At 44.7% G+C, this 17,223-nt stretch overlaps 3 protein-coding genes across 3 annotated transcripts in view; 1 reads left to right on the plus strand and 2 right to left on the minus strand.

Moving 5' to 3' along the window:
• Positions 1-1,194: 1,194 nt before the first annotated feature.
• Positions 1,195-17,223, minus strand: part of LOC146580272 (Y-box-binding protein 2-A-like) — a 114,115-nt gene continuing 98,086 nt past the window's right edge. The window contains exon 11 of the mRNA XM_085266931.1: positions 1,195-1,224. The gene's annotated coding sequence lies outside the window, so the exon portion shown is untranslated. The remainder of the gene's footprint in view (positions 1,225-17,223) is intronic.
• Positions 1,312-3,759, minus strand: cnpy4 (canopy FGF signaling regulator 4). Its single transcript, XM_085266934.1, has 6 exons — positions 3,591-3,759; positions 3,373-3,499; positions 3,142-3,238; positions 2,910-3,032; positions 2,547-2,664; positions 1,312-1,833 (listed from the first exon to the last, which is right to left on the minus strand). The coding sequence occupies exons 1-6, from the start codon at positions 3,673-3,675 to the stop codon at positions 1,718-1,720; spliced, it is 666 nt and encodes a 221-aa protein (XP_085123060.1). The 5' UTR covers positions 3,676-3,759; the 3' UTR covers positions 1,312-1,717.
• On the plus strand, positions 4,779-17,223 carry LOC146580274 (calpain-5). The gene is made up of 14 exons (XM_085266927.1): positions 4,779-4,953; positions 5,302-5,582; positions 7,913-8,097; positions 9,845-9,976; positions 10,132-10,343; positions 10,566-10,758; positions 10,840-11,033; positions 11,369-11,446; positions 11,537-11,960; positions 12,032-12,154; positions 12,232-12,428; positions 15,901-16,019; positions 16,132-16,268; positions 16,343-17,223. The coding sequence occupies exons 3-14, from the start codon at positions 7,933-7,935 to the stop codon at positions 16,517-16,519; spliced, it is 2,151 nt and encodes a 716-aa protein (XP_085123053.1). The 5' UTR covers positions 4,779-4,953; positions 5,302-5,582; positions 7,913-7,932; the 3' UTR covers positions 16,520-17,223.

Raw genomic sequence — 17,223 nt, forward strand, 5'->3', positions numbered from 1 at the left:
CTCACACAGTCAGCAGAAATTGTGGTAGTCTCCATTCTCAGACACCTTGGCAGTGTAGTGATCCTGCAGGTGAGCCAGTGTGCAAGAAAGCAGTTTTTATTAGAATCTTAATGCTGTCCTCATAACATTTCACCACAGAGACCTGGATCTTGTTTTATTTATCTGCAGTTATAACTTCAACCGGATCTCCAAAGTGGGAGTTTGGCCTGTTTGCCTGCCAGCTGTGTGAGGAAGAGAGGGCAGCTTTGATAAGTGTAACACTTAACAGCTATATCTCCTGGGTCTAGGTGCGGTTTCCCCCTCTGGGGACGAGGGAACCTGAACCTGGGGTGTAAAGTATGTTTGGGGAGTATGATTGTGTGTTCAGTGTCCATTTGTGTCTGTCTTCAAGTTGGGTGAGTGCTGACTATTTTTATATGCGTGCATGAGGGTGGAAATGCACATCTGTGTCTATATGTCAGGTGGGGTCTTAGACTCCACCTCTTTGGGAACATCTCAGGCCCTCCAAAATATGGAGGCCTATCTCCCCTCACCACACTCCCTGCTGGTGGCTGATGCCCTCAGGCGTTGTTGGTTCTTGGTGTCCGGGGCTGGGCGCGCAGGTATGTTCTGGCTCACTCCCGGTGGCTGCTTGGGGGGGACTGGCGGCCGTAGCTCAGTCTGGCCTCTTCTATGGGGTGGGGGGGGCCCTCGGCTGGGTTCACTCTTCCAGCCCCCTCTGGCTTCTGCTCTGAGGCTGCTGGGTGACCCCTGCTCTGGGGCTCTCCTCAGCTCTTCCCAGGAGGGTGGCACGGATGCCCCTCGCACTCTGGGGCCTTTGGATGTCTGGGTCCTGGATCTTCTCCATGCAGGCTTCATGCCCTGGAGGACAGGGCTATGGCTCCCTACACCCTCTAGCAGATTGTTACATGGAGAAACATTTTAATTAAAGTGCGCTCATCCACACAGGTGTACACACGGGTGTTCCCTGTTCATAGACAAACCACACCTTTCTTGGTTGCTACCTCAAAGAACATTGAGTGCTGTCGGTCCTGAGTGCTGCACAACATTCAATGTTATTGCATTAATGTCAACTTTAATGCGATGGTGTTGTGTTCATTATGCTGCTCTTTTTTGCTCGTTCCCCCCCCAAACAGGTGAATTTTCAACAGGAGATTTTTCTTCTTTTTAAATAGCCTTTCTGTTTTAAAAAAAAAAAAAAAAAAAAAAAAAAAAAAAAAAAAACTTGGCAGTTATTAATCTAGTCAGATCATACAGAAACGAGATGAAATAAACAAAGATGTGTATTTCATGAGTGATTTTGTACAGAGGCACTATAAAAGTAGTATTTTATTAAACATGAAAAAAAACTGTACATACTGCACTTCAAGTCTGCAATTAGGGATACAACAATACTGATATGTACCATGACTGTGGCAAAGGGAGAAGTCACATGATGATCTAACATTCAAATATTAAAGATAAAGGTTTAAAACCTCACAGGGAGCGCTGTAACAGTTCAGAAAGGCCACACATACAAAATAATGGAAGACGTTTAGGGTTAAATCCTATAAAGTGTCATGTTGCACGTGTTCATCGTAAAGCTATATATCTAAGTGTAACTTTTACTGAATATTTGAAACCCTCTCAAACGATTTCAGCTTCTGTCCACCAGTTTGCAGTTAGAAAAACTTGTAACTGAGGTGTAGTGTTGTCTTCTTTGTTCCCCTTGTCTTCTTCAAAGCTCCCCGGCATCATGAATCTTTCCCTCTTCTACCTCCTCCTCCACACTTGTCTCCTCCTCAGCTCCTTCTTTGTCCCCCATGTCTCCTTTCCACACCTCCTTTAGACATTCTGAGGGAAGGAGAGAAAGAAAACACAGGGCTGTGTGGTTTCAGTTCACATTTCAGTCACTTTACATGCAAACAAACATTCTCCGATAGCTGTGGTTAAAAATAAATAAAAATAATAAATGCACAGCATCATCCATGCTTACAGTTGGAGGACTTTGTGCAAGCATGTCTGAGTAAATCTCTCCCTCTTTGTAGCCAAATATCTACAAATGGACACAAACACTAACAAATGTCCAAACCGCAGGGCGAGCAGCAGGACTCCCTTACAGAAAAGGGCAGACATCAGTGATAACAGGATTAGCAATAATTCAGTGAGACACAGCATCAAAGATGAGTTTGGGTGCAGGTGGTTTGCAAAGTGGCTTGCAGGTAACCAAATGAAAACAGAATTGGCTCTTTGCATGTACTCACACCACAGTTCCAGTTTATCCTAGAATCTGACGTCCTCTCTTTTGCTCACATACACACTTTAAAAATGTTGTATTGTATAAATTTTGTGATTTGACTTCAGGGCCTGTTTGAATTAACCCTGGTTAACCCTCGATTCAATTTACAAAACAGAGGAAATGAGAAGTTCTTATTTTCTCTGTTGCTTTTCCTGGTATATGAATGTAATCATTTTGGCAGGGTGTTTACATTCTCAACAAAGTGCGACTTAAAATGTAAATATCATCTGCCAACCAGTAACTTGTTTTGGCACCATGCATCTCCCACCTTGCTCTGATGTCTCGAGGACGTGGTTCTCACAGAGGAAATTCTCCAGCCTCTGGTCCTGATGATGGAAGTACCAGTTCTCCACCACATCCTCATACTGCTCCAGCATCGTCTCACACTAACACACACCAAGAAATTAATATCAATTAATTTAAGTGTACACTACATTAAACACATTTCCTCTTGGTTTCCATAGCAGCACCTGCATAATGCCCACCACAATATAGTGTAATATGACGAAATGATTACATATACAGTGTCATCAAATAACTTATGCACTTTACAAAATGTGGAGCAAAACGTGCACACACACACACACACACACACACACACACACACACACACACACACACACACACACACCTGTTTTTTCATGTCTGTCACCTCCACGGAGGGCTCGTCCCACAGCTCGTACGGCATCCCCAAGTCCACTTGAACCCCTTTGTGTACCAGATTCTTCAGGGTCGTCATGGTCTGACTGGAGCCCTGCAGACACACAAACGAGCTAAATGTCAGTCTGACACACAAACTGAAGCAATAAGGACCACGTGACCAACTTTTTAATGCACAACTATTAAAAAAACTGTTAGATTACCTTAGCATATCTCAGGCTGCCAGGCCTCTCTGCATGAACATTATACTCCAGGATGCGCTCGCATATGTTGTCTACAGCCTCAGTCAGCCGAGTTTCCCTGCATTCAAACACACGGGGTTAACTACTGGTCTCACAGTCAGACACAGGTCACAGCCTGCAGTACAGCTCAAACATGCCACAAAGAAATCCCAGCTTCAAATAAGTTGCATGTCCTCATTCAGAGATACCTACGAGGTGTTGTATTTGATCTTTTTCCTTCTTTTGCCGGTGCCCAACACTTCTCCGACCTCCAAGACTTCACGGGAGCGAGCGGTTTTCTCCAGAGCGTCCTGCAGCTCGACTGTCAGAAACTTACACACTGACCGAGATCAGAAGTCACACGTTAACAAGAAGTTTGGTAACTGTGGGCAGGTCCAAGAATAGCTGCTGGTGCTAGTTTCTGCTCCTACCTTCGCATTTATTCGGCAGCCTCTCGTTTTCTTCCGCCGAAATAAAGCCGCAGAGCCAAAACAAAGACACAACGGCAAATTTCATTGCAACGGTTCGCTTTAAAACCTGCGGGAAAAGTCAAACTACCACGAGCTTAAAGGCACAGGAGCCACATCGGCGTATTTGACGGCGAATTTAAACTGCGCGTGCGTAGTACGTCATAACAGACGTAACTAGTCGATGCATGATGCTGCGATGTCAGGGAAGATAGTCTATCCACAAACGTTAAAGAGCTCAGTTTTGAGTTCAGTTCTTTACTAATAAATGTATAAGCTCTTAGAATCAACGTCACTTATTATTCTTTTAATAACTTTAGTTTAATGTATTTATTTTTTAACATTAGTGTATTTATTAGTATTTTTTTAAAAGGGTCCCACTCCTAAAAACAGAAAAGTGGTGGCTCTGAAGGAAAAACGGGTTCCAAACCACTTCCAGCAACATGTGGCTAATAAAGTGGACAGTAACTGTATATAGAAATGGCAGAAATATTTACAATATAATGCACATAGATATATTAACATGAAATAAAAGGATTATGCATATTGTCTCTAAACATATTATTTAAATAAAATGATCATAACCATGTAGACACATGATTAACAATCATATCCAAAAAGTGAAATATGTGAAAATGAATTTACCGTATGTTTTTATGTGACATAAAGAATTTTTTAAGTCAAAACAATTGAATGAAACTACTGAAGTTTCAGTATGTTGCCAGGTCGCATGGATGTTATACATCATCAGCAAGTGTATTTCTAAAAATATAGAGTTTAACAAGTGGATACAGTATTTCATATTGTGTACAGTAGTGTACACAATATAAAATCTAGATAGACAATTACACAGATGGTCAGACTAAACAGAAGAATAATTTAAGCACAATCTGTTCTTTGTTTTTTGTTTTTTAATATATCAGTAGCTTGTCAGTTTTCACTCTGCTCCTCAATGTGTTCCTTAAAAAGCTGCTGCTGCTGCTGCTGCTGCTGCTGCTGCAGGGTGTTATTATTGTATATGAATGCGGGATTATTGGCCTGGTGTTCAGCAGTGAAGTAGTTAACATAGGAGCGCTAGTCTCTTGGTTTCTCAGGTGTCAGGAGCAGCACACTCGACAGCAACAGATCAACAGATACTCCAGCAGACTGTGCGGGAGAAGATAGAGAGGAGAAGAAAGAGGAGAAGAGACTACACAGATAAGACAGAAAAAGAGAAGCGAGGGAGTCACAGGCCATGTTCAAGTGAGGAGAGAAAAGAGAAGATATGAGACTCGAGGAGAAGAGGACAGAATGTGCACAGTCACCAAACAGAAAAGCTGAGGCAGCAGTAAGTGATATGAGCGCAGATATACAAACACACAACCTTAGGAAACACATTTGTTGATGTTCTTCAGATGATGTCAGAGGATAAACTGTTCGTCTTGAATGTCTGAACCTTGAGTCACTGCAGTAACTGTGTGAGGATTTCCAAGTCTCTAATTGTGTTATTACACCTGGTGTGGCGGCTGTCTGTCTATTGTCTGAGTGAAGGGAGATAAAGTTACACACACACACACACACACACACACACACACACACACACACACACACACACGCTCATGCATTAGCTCTAAAAACTGCACACACAGTCATGGTGTGAGGAGTTGTGTTTCACGTTCAATTTTTTTTCATCCAGGTCCAATGGCACAAATATGACACCGAGTTAATTACCTGGTGGAGATGTAGCAAACACTCCTGACACATTCAGAGGAAGGGACAACATTAACTGCTGCTGACTCTGGGATAAGGAAGAGGAAAAAGTGGACACATGTTGGCTGTTTTTGTTGTTGTTTTTGGGTTTTTTTTTAATTATCCTCAAAAAAATGAGGATGACTAAATGACTAAGGGAATCCACTGACGGGGCTCAGCACAAAGGTCCATCTTAGGAAGCAAGTGGATAAACTTCCAGACTTGAAGGTAAAATATATGTTTATAGAGCCATGGCAACAATGTAGGTCTACTTTTCAAATTTACTAAATGACAATATTAAGAATTGTAATTTAATAAAAACTTAAAGTCGATGCACTACGAACACTAAAAAGTGAGTACTGGAAAGGTGATCTGCCAAACTAATGCACTAACCAAGCAAACTATTGTAGGAAAAATCATTTACTAAGCAATTAAAGTCTCATGAAGTCCAAAAAGCAGACCCTAAAGTTGGAGTTTTTATTGGGAACTTTTAAGGAAAGAGAAAATTATATACATTTGTAAATTTATCTTAAATACTTTGTGTTGAATGACTAGTGATATCTCGTTATTATCTTAGTTGATTACCTAAAGTGAGCTTATACATAAAACACTATAAACAGAGGATCTGATCAGCAACTATGATTTTTATTAACCTAAGATTGTTTTAAACTATATGAAAAATTTGAAATTAAAAATGGATTTCAAAAGTTACTACAAATCTGACTTTGAACCCTTTTCAGTTTATTAATCATTCCTGAATGATTAATTATTCAAATACAAGAACTTTGATTTGATGCTCACTGGGAGCAAATGATGATTTGTTTTGTGTGTGTTAGGATACTTTTTATAAAGTGTTGCATAAATGAAAAAGGGTCATTTTAGTCGATTACTAGGTGGTTGCTAGGCAACGTAATGACACGTTGATATCGGAAAAATATAAAAACATTCATTGACCTAAGATGTATTTTTGTGCCAGATAGGGTTGGAGTTCACAATCAGTGAAACAAATAAACACACAGCAAGACAAAGATTTCATTCACTATAATAAAATTAATTATTCCTCGTAGTGAATTTGGTTTTCAGTATAACAAAAATAGACTCAGATCAGGCTCATCCAAAGTAACAACCATCTGTTTAAAGAGTCAAAGTACTGCACAACAACAAAACAAACATGTAGCACCTGCAGATAAATTCATAGAAATGTTACTAAAAGTACTCAATCTATTGGTGAGAGAAGGCAACATCACCAAAATCGGCATCTAATCCAAAAGCATCAAGGAAAAGACATTCATCAATTCCTGCAGCTTGATGTCGTAAAAATGTGTGTTTATAGATTTTCCTTCTCATTTGGTACGTCTGTGAAAAGATTGTATGAGAAAAAAAGCCATAAAATAGATTTCACCAAAAAGTGATAACGCTGACCTCCTGGCACACTCTCTCTGGCACTGAATCATTCTGCTACACAAACAGTTAAAGTTCAACTATGCTCATACTGCTGACTCCTGCCTGAGTTCATATCACTGATGACGAAAACAGTGCTCTTACTTTACTGCTGTCCTCACCCTGTGGCCCCAAAATACACACTGACCCCACAGAACACCCCCAGCTACCTCTGCCATGAGCTACATACCCCTTTAGATTCAGTTCAATTAGTTCAATGTTATGTAGCCTGCATATTAATACTTACACAGTAGTTACTGTGTGCTTACTCAGTACTTGGATGTTATACTTGCATCATCAGGACTTTCAACAAAAACTTAAAACATGCTCCATTAGGTGGTTTTATGTACATTTTAAATTAATACACTTTGTGAATTTCAATGAACTTTTATCAATAAGTTAAACGATGACAGTGTTTGAAATTTTACTTTGACATTTTGGTTAAGTGGGAATTATATGAACTGTGGGGTTCACCTTAATGGGACTGCACAGAAAAGTCTCTAGGCAGGTTGCAGCCGGTCAGTGTGATGTGATACTGTTTGTAATGTTTAGTTGGGCAAAACAAATAATAATATTAAGTGAAGTAGTGTGAAAGATCTCAACTGTCATTGAAACAGCAAAGTCATTGGCATCTATCAGTCTGGAAGGTATTACAAAGCCATTTCTAAGGCTTTGAGTCTCCGGTGAACCACGGTGAGAGCCATCATCCAAAAAGGAAGAAAACTTGGAACAGTGTGAACCTTCCCAGGAGGGGCCGGCCTGCCAAAATTAACAGAAGAGGGCATTAACAACTCATCCAGCTCACAAAAGAACCCAGAACAGCATCTAAAGAACTGCTTGTCTCACATTTACCAAAAAACATTTTGATCATCAATTCAATAAAATTTTGTTTATAAAACACCAGATCACAGCATCAGTTGCCTCAAAGTACTTTATATTGTAAAAATCCTACAATAATACAAAGGAAACAGAGTAAACCCCAACAACCATATGATTCTCCAGTGAGCATGCTGCGAGCGTATCACCACACTACTTTAGCAGTGCATAGCTCCAGTTTCTTACAGTATGTTCTCTGACCCTCTCTCCCCTTTCTCATCTGCTTTCCACCTTCCTTTAAGGCCTCTGAGGCCCAACCAGGATGCCAGAACGAGTGTATGACTTCCAGGGCCAGAGTTTTCACAAGCTGCGGCGGGCCTGCCTCCGTCGAGGAGCGCTCTTCAAGGATCCTCTATTCCCCGCCACAGACCAGTCCCTCTTTTACAAGAGACAGCCTCCACCGGGTCTGACCTGGAAGAGGCCGAGGGTGAGTTAGACGTGGAGTGTAAAATTGAAATTCTTTTGTTTTTTAACTTGAAATACATCTCCACTCCTCCCACATCTAAACCGAGTTGCTGCCTCCACATGTTGCATTTCAGCAGATTGGGTTAATTAAAGCACTTTCTCTTAAAGGACAGGCGTCATGTCAGCTGGTGAAACCTTAGCCCTCAGGGAGCAAGTTGATGACGGACCGCTGTGTTAGTGGGATTGTGGGTGTGTACAGTTGAGTATAGAAAAAGCACAAGCCAATGTAAATAGCATGGGTGTTTTTAGCACACTGTTGTGATGGGTACAGCTGTCTAAGTATAGGTTTTTAATGTGGCCACAGAGAGCTAAGGGTGTGGTAATACACTTGAATTAAACCAGTGAAATGTTAAGGTGAATCGAGGTTGAAGGGATTGTTGTTTAGTGTGGATATTTATCAGACATTTGATGGTCCAGTAACTTTATGATTACAGAGTTTTATACCCGTCTGATGTGTCTTAATTTTCAGGACACTGATCCTCACTGTGCTCTGCTGAGGAAAATCGGTTTAATCCAAACAGTGAAACATGTGAAAGGATCAGAAAGCCCCGGGTATTTCCCATCGGGGTCATTAGTTCAAGGAGTTCATTCAAAGCCAGGCCTTTAGTGCTCTTAATGTGAAACCCTGCTGACGATTAATTTGTTGACTCAGAGCTGGAGAGAAAGGGTTAAAGGTATTGCGGTCCTAATGCACTACTCGGGTATTTTAAGCATGTATCAACACAGATGATAAGGTGTCACCTGTCGCTTCACCCTGCTGGCACACAAACACAAACACACCCTAACTTCCCATTTGCTATCAAAACTATCCAGTTCATAATTTCAGTGGTCTTATCTGAAGCTTGTTACGAACATGATAGCGTCGTAAAGAAGGTTTATTTCTTGTCTAGTGTTACAACCGAAGAAGTTATGGCCACCCAGAGTGTATCTTTCTGCGTGTGTGTGAGTGCAGCGACACTTCTACAGTTACCTGACCCTGTCCAAAGTGAGAGCAGAAGGTCTACACACACATTATCTGTCTCCTCAGCAGTGCTTGGACACCCTGACTGAATCAGCCCGCAGGCCCCATAAAACTCTGTGACGATACGAGCTGCTGAAGTCATTAATGGCAGTGCTTGCTCCACTTAACTGTGTCGTTTAAAGCTGCTTCATGAAACAACCTGCTTTTAGAGATGAACTCACCAGTAATAATGAACGCCGACCTTCCTTTAAGCTCTAGATTTAGGTTCAAGCCTCCTGCTATCATCACAGGATCTCAGATCCCAGGTGGACACAGATGCCATTCACCCCATTAGCTGTCACGTAGTGATGAACAATCCCTGTATTTCCCTAGAAATGTGCAGGTAGGAGCTCATTGACTCCTTGATGCACAAATAAGAAATGAACCTGCTGTTGCTGATAAGGTGGAAAAACTGTGGTCCAAACTTAGGATGTGAAAGTGACGACCAGAAACTGTGGTCACTTGAAGTTAGCTTCAAGCGGGAAGAAAAACTCCCTTTTAACAGGAAGAAATCTCAAGCAGAACCGGGCTCAGGGAGGGTTGGCTGTCTGCTGTGACTGGTTGGAGTGAGAGGAGGAAGACAGGGCAAAGACACACTGTGGATATACAGTCTATTGCTAAAGTGTTACTGTTATCCTGCAGTCTGCCAGGTGATGACTAACTACATCCCATATTTCTTGTCATAAGCCTGATCTCTCTTCCTCTCCAGGAGATTTGTAAGGACCCCCGTCTGTTTGTCGATGGCATCAGCACTCGTGATTTGCACCAAGGAAGTCTGGGTAACTGCTGGATGGTGGCAGCCATTTCCTGCCTGGCGTCTGAGCCATCACTGTGGAAAAAGGTTTGGTGTGTTTTTCCCCTCACCTTCTTCACAATCATCTTTCCTCTTTCTCCTTATTCTTTACTATCGTCCCTACTCTGCATTCTCTGCATTTCCTCCTGGTTCCTTCCTTGTCTTTCTTCACCCTTCCTCATCCACCTCTATCCTCTTCCTAGGTCATCCCCGATCATTTGAATCAGGAGTGGAATCCAAAGCGTCCCGACTTGTATGCAGGAATTTTCCATTTCAGGTTCTGGCGTCTCGGTCGCTGGATGGATGTTGTTGTAGATGATCGCCTGCCTGTCAGTGAGGATGGAGTGCTGCTCTTCTGTCGTTCGGCAACACCACGAGAGTTCTGGAGCGCCCTGCTGGAAAAGGCCTACGCCAAGTGAGCATCAGCAGAAAATGCTGGTTTTGATATTAGATTAGATTAGATAAAACTTTATTAATCCCTCGGGTGGGTTCCTCTGGGAAATTCAGTAGCATTGATGGGACTGCTGTTAATTTTACACTGCTGAACCTACGTCTTGACTGCCACAACCACTACTTATGGCAATCCTAATGTCTAATGATCCTGAATCAATCACTCAATCCCTCTCTCAACTTTTAGACTTAACGGCTGCTACGAGGCCTTGGAGGGAGGGAACACTGCAGAGGCCCTGATCGACTTCACTGGTGGAGTTTCAGAGCCGCTCAGTCTGGATCGTGAGGCTCTAAGACTTCACAGTGACCAGAGGAGGGCGCTCTTCCAGACTTTAACCAAGGTCCATGAATGTAAATCACTCATCACTTGCTCCATACGGGTAGGGCTTCTGAGTCTTGAACATTTAGAAAAACTGGAGAAGAAATGGGTTAAAATGATTTCACTGTTTCACGTTTCTCAGCCTGCAGAGGGGGAGACCGTGGAGTCAGTGCTGGAGTGTGGGCTCGTGCGAGGACACGCCTACGGGATCACGGCAGTGAGGAAGGTGAGGTTGGGGGAGAAGGTACTGAAGAGAGGCGGGACATCCAGACTCTTTATGGTCCGCATGAGGAACCCGTGGGGGACCACAGATTGGACCGGTGCCTGGAGTCAGAGGTGAGAGGTGACTTTGAAGTCTTTGCACTGGCTTCTGCCACATGTCAGACTGCTGAGAGCATTTTGTAGGAGCTCTGGGGGGAAAAGTCTTTGCTGACTTTAACAGTGTCGCTGTGGTTTGCAGCATTTTATAATGCCACTGCTGATATTCTGGAGAGATTCTGACATTTTACAATAGTTTGGGATTTGTTTTACTGGGGTGGAGGGACATCTGCTGTTCACATCATGGAAGTCTGAGAACTGGATCACTAAAGGTTTCTAGAAGCTGAAACACTGCTTTTATTTTTATGTCCTTTCCAAGTGTTCTGCTTTCTGTCCTTGTGTGCCCCCTGCAGGTCAGAGCAGTGGCAGCAACTGAGTCGTGCAGAGAGGGACAAGATGGGGCTCGTTGTTCGTGATGTCGGGGAGTTTTGGTACTTCTGATTTTTATTATTTGAAGAACAAAAAGTCATGTGGGTTAGCTGGTTTCTGCCTCACATTTTATTCTTTTCCTTTTCCCTCAGGATGGATTTCGAGGACTTCTGTCAACACTTTACAGACGTGGTGGTGTGCAGACTGGTGGAGAGGACTCTGCTGTGGCCGAGATCTCGCTGGAGAGAAGTGAGCTGCTACGGGGAGTGGGTTCTACCTCCCCCCACCCATGGAGCACCTCCACCCACTGTGCTCCAGAGTAACTCTACACTGACCCTGAGTAAGAGCAGCAACGGGCCTGGAGGGACCAAGCAGAGTGGGAACAGAAAGGAGGATCGACTCGGTGAGAGTCAACAGGAAGGAAGGAAAAGAGGAAGAAGCAAGCCTGATGTGAGCAAAGTGACAGCAGAAAAGGGTGGTGGGAAGGTGAATGGAGTATGGAAGGTGGAGTTGGATAAGAGGAGCCGGTGTGGTGGATGTATCAATCACAGGGACACCTTCCTGCACAATCCACAGGTAAATATAAGATTGAAACCAGGGTTTGCATCAGCACATGAATGCTAAAAATGACTTTTCATTCTTATCAGTTCATGTTTGAGGTGCGAGCCAAAGAGGAGGAGGTGCTGATCTGTCTGCAGCAGGAGGACAGGAGGATGTGGAGGAAAAATGGAAAAGGAGAAAACCTGCCTATTGGCTTTGAGGTGTTGAAGGTGAGCCGGGCCACTGAGCAACCTCACGTTTTTTGAGTCATAAAAAAAATATTTCAGTCCTTCCTCATCATCTGCAGGTGGAGGTGAACCGCTGCAGTCGGGTGCAGTGCATGGTGGAGCAGGCGGCCAGCTCCATCTACATGGATTCCCGGAGTGTGACACTGAGGGGAACTCTGACTCTGGGACGTTATGTTGTGCTGCCCACCACCTTCCTGCCGGGCGTCACTGGATGCTTCCTGCTTCGCCTCTTCTCCCACTCTCGTATCAGACTCAGGTGAAATGCTGGTCAGGAAAGAAGGGTTAGAAATAGCTTTGAACGTTCTGATATTTGTAGATACTGAAAAGGTACGGAGGACCGAAGCTGCCCAAAGGTTTCAAAACCAAAAAAGTTTTTTTTATTACAGTTTTATTTTTATATTTGCCACAAGTTATGTTTCCAGTGTTTTGAATTCTGCGTTTAAATTTCAATTTATTCTGCAAGTGGCACTTTTACAAGTTCAGCATTTCACATACTGGATGATCCATCCATCCATCTTCATCCGCTTTATCCGAGGCCGGGTCACGGGGGCAGCAGCCTAAGCAGAGAGGCCCAGACCTCCCTCTCCCCAGCCACCTCCTCCAGCTTATCCAGGGGAACACCAAGGCGTTCCCAGGCCAGACGAGAGATATAATCTCTCCAGCGTGTCCTGGGTCTGCCCCGGGGCCTCCTCCTGGTGGGACATGCCCGGAACACTTCACCCAGGAGGCGCCCAGGAGGCATCCTTGTCAGATGCCCGAACCACCTCAGCTGGCTCCTTTCGATGTGGAGCAGCAGCGGCTCTACTCACCCTATCTCTAAGGGAGAGGCCAGCCACCCTTCGGAGGAAGCTCATTTCTGCCGCTTGTATCCGCGATCTCGTTCTTTCGGTCACTACCCACAGCTCTTGGCCATAGGTGAGGGTAGGGACGTAGATCAACCGGTAAATTGAGAGCTTCGCTTTTACACTCAGCTCCCTCTTCACCACGACGGACCGGTGCAGCGTCCGCATCACTGCAGCCACAGCCCCAATCCGTCTGTCGATCTCCGGCTCCCTTCTCCCATCACTCGCGAACAAGACCCCGAGATACTTGAACTCCTCCACTTGGGGCAGGAACTTATCCCCGACCCGGAGTGGGCACTCCACCCTTTTCCGGCTGAGAACCATGGCCTCAGATTTGGATGTGCTGATCCTCATTCCTGCTGCTTCACACTCAGCTGCGAACCGTTCCAGTGCGAGCTGGAGGCCCTCACCCGATGAAGCCAACAGAACCACATCATCCGCTAAAAGCAGAGATGAGATTCTGAGGCCACCAAAGTGAAAGCCCAGTGTCCAGTATTCTGCGACCAGGACGAAAACCGCATTGTTCCTCCTGTATCCGAGGTTCGACTAGCGGACGAACTCTCCTTTCCAGCACCCTGGCATAGACTTTCCCAGGGAGGCTGAGGAGTGTGATCCCCCTGTAGTTGGAACACACCCTCCGGTCCCCCTTCTTAAAGATGGGGACCACCACCCCGGTCTGCCAGTCCAGGGGTACTGCCCCTGATCTCCACGCAACATTGTAGAGGCGTGTCAACCAGGACAGCCCAACAACGTCCAAAGCCTTCAGGAACTCGGGGCGGACCTCATCAACACCAGGGGCTCTGCCACCAAGGAGTTGTTTAACTGCCTCAGTGACCTCGCCCCCGGAAATTGGCGGGTCATTCCCCTCATCCCCAGACTCTGCTTCCTCCTCAGAAGACATGTCAGTGGGATTAAGGAGGTCCTCGAAGTATTCCTTCCATCGCCTGACAATTTCCTCAGTCGACGTCAGCAGCGCTCCGCCAGCACTATACACAGTGCAGGTAGAGCACCGCTTTCCCTCCTGAGACGCTTGACGGTTTGCCAGAATCTCTTCGAGGCAGTCCGAAATTTTTTTTCCATGGCCTCTCCGAACTCCTCCCACACCCGAGTTTTTCCTTCAGCCACTGCCCGAGCTGCATTCCGCTTGGCCTGTCCATACCTGTCGGCTGCCTCCGGAGTCCCACAGGCTAACCAAGCCCGATAGGACTCCTTCTTCAGCCTGGTGGCTCCCTTCACCTCTGGTGTCCACCATTTGGTTCGGGGATTACCACCACGGCAGGCACCAACCACCTTGCGGCCGCAGCTCAATGCAGCAGCTTCGGCAATGGAGACGCTGAACATGGTCCATTCGGACTCAATGCACACCCTCACTACGCGTTTAGGTGCACCAGGTCTGTCCAGCGTCCTCCCCCGCCACCTGATCCAACTCACCACCAGGTGGTGATCAGTTGACAGCTCAGCCCCTCTCTTTACCCGAGTGTCCAGAACATATGGTCGCAGGTCTGGTGATACGATTACAAAATTGATCATTGACCTACGGCCTAGAGCGTCCTGGTGTCACGTGCACTTATGGACACTCTTATGTTCGAACAGGGTGTTCGTTATGGCCAAACTGTGATTAGCACAGAAGTCCAATAACAAAGCACCGCTCGGGTTCAGATCAGGGAGGCCGTTCCTCCCAATCACGCCCCTCCAGGTCTCGCTGTCATTACCCACGTGAGCATTGAAGTCTCCCAGCAGGACAACAGAGTCACCTTCCAGCACCCCCCCCCCCCCGGTTCCAGAGCTCAAGCCATGCGTAGAGGTGAGCCCAACTATATCTAGCCGGTACCTCTCAACCTCACGCACTAACTCAGGCTCCTTCCCCACCAGAGAGGTGACATTCCATGTCCCTATTGCCAGTCTTGGCAGCCGGGGGTCAGTCCGCCAGGGCCTCCTCTCCTGGCCGCCACCCGGCACACAATGCACCCAACCCCTATGGCGCCTCCTGTGGGTGGTGGGCCTGCGGGAGGATGGGCCCATGTCTCCTCTTCGGGCTGTGCCCGGCTGGGCCCCATGGACTAAGGCCCAGCCACCAGCCACTCGCCCTCGGGCACCCTCCCCGGGCCTGGCTCCAGGGCGGGGCCCCGGTAACCCTATCCCGGGCAGGGTAAACTGTTCCCTTAATGTTCTCTTCATAAGGGTCTTCTGAATCGCTCTTTGTCTGGTCCCTCACCCAGGACCAATTTGCCATGGGAGACCCTACCAGGGGGCAAAAGCCCCCAGACAACATAGCCCCTGGGATCCCTGGGACACACAAACCCCTCCACCACGATAAGGTAGCAATTCACGGAGAGGGTGGGATGATTGATCCCAGTAAAAACAGATATTGTTGCTTTTACTCAGGAGATCTTTACAGATGTTCAACTAATTTACATGAAAATTTTAAAATTACTAAAAATAAAATAAAAAATCAAATAGTTAATAATCAGGTGAATAAATACAAAATTAAATAATACAGGAAAGAGTTAGGAAGTAACAGAAAAATAAATGTAAATGACATTTTTAAAATTAAGTAATGGAACAGTTTTAATATTTATTTACTCATAAAGTATATTTATTTATTTATTAATTATTTTTGTATTTATAATTCAAAAAATTTTCATTTTGGTGGTTTTGTCCTTCCGCGGAACAGAGAAAAAAAAACAAAACCAAACAAACAGTAAATATGACATAGACATTTTTTTTGATAAATTATAAAAATCAATATGAAACCACTATTAGCATCATAAATTTTATATTATTTCTTACATTTAATTTTTTCCACTTTAACAGAAAAAATCTCTTTTTCCCTTCACTATTCCCAGTCCTCTGCATTTAATTTAGTTATTTCTTTTTTCCATGAAGGGAACTGAGGGAGGACTTACCGTCTCCCTCTGTGCTCCACTGTTTTCTACCTCAGCCCACAGTGGTAACCACAGTTTATCTACACAGGGCGTCAGGACTCAACCCTCCCAAACAAACAGGTAACTGCAAAATGAAAGACTCATATTTGGGCAGACTCTTAATTATTGCACATATCTCCCTTGGTGTTTTCTTTCTTTCTTTCTTTACACCGTGCTGGATTTTGTTCCACAGCCCCCGATGTTTACGCTGTAGTGAGATGTGAGAATGACAACGTCAGGACGCGGGTGTTCAAGGAGAGCGGAAACCCTGAATTCAACCTGAGAACCATCTTCTACAGGAGATACCCCAACACAGACATCTCTGTTGAGGTTTGGCACATTCCTGTTCCCTCTCACGCAGCACACAAACACACAGGGCTAATGGGTTTCCTGTGTATTGACAGATATACAGCAGAGGTCTGCTGTGGGACTCTCTTCTCGGTGAGACTCGACTCCAGACGGCCGAGTCTGAGAGGAGTCGAAGCCTCGTGATGAATCTGCGAGGCAGACGGTCTCGTTCAGGGCTCAGAGGTTGCGTCTATCTTGAGACGTCTTCCAGCGTGTGCCTCACAGACTTGTGACAGTCTGGCTGCCCTGGCAAACACTGCCCTCTCAGGTAGAAGCTGATGAGCAAATAAAGGTGCTGTAGTTTTTTGGGGTTTTTGACCTGTTGTATTTTAAACCACAGTGAGCTGCTTGGTCTCTTGCACTTTGCTGTGGGACTTTAATAATTAGGTTATTAATGTACTGACAGATGCTCTGTGGTGATCTACTGCTCAGTTATGCAGGCACAAACACAGCAGTTCAACAAGAACAGTGGGACTGCTGCCAAAACCAGTTTGTGTTATTTTAAAATATGCATTGTTATGTGTTGTATTTTTATTGATTTGTTATTTATTTTTTGTTTTATTCATTAAAATGGTGATGTTTGGCTCATATTTGCATTTCTCATAAATAAACTATAAACACTGTGTAAGCCTGTTTTATTTTATCATCACTCAGCAGACCTACTTGCCTTAAGTCATTGAAATGTCAGTCAGCTAAGAGCCATAATCTCTCCAGCATGTCCTGTCTCTTTGCCGGCATCTCCTTGTAGTTCTTTGCATCTTCTTTTTAAAGAATAAACCTATAAAATTTAAATCAAAGTTTTAACAGCACTGCGCTCCTTTCTTTGTCAGTACATAGTACAATTAAATAAATGGTGACATCACTGGGAGCCATAAGGGTGAGTCATTTTTAACAGCACTTTTTTCTCATTGGACTCAAGTCTGTCTTGTAGCATTTG

The sequence above is a fragment of the Mchenga conophoros genome, linkage group LG3 (assembly GCF_057382185.1).
Source record: "Mchenga conophoros isolate Kocher_MC1m ecotype Shallow Benthic linkage group LG3, M_conophoros_male_GT1.1, whole genome shotgun sequence".
In the NCBI taxonomy this organism is placed as follows: Eukaryota; Metazoa; Chordata; class Actinopteri; order Cichliformes; family Cichlidae; genus Mchenga; species Mchenga conophoros.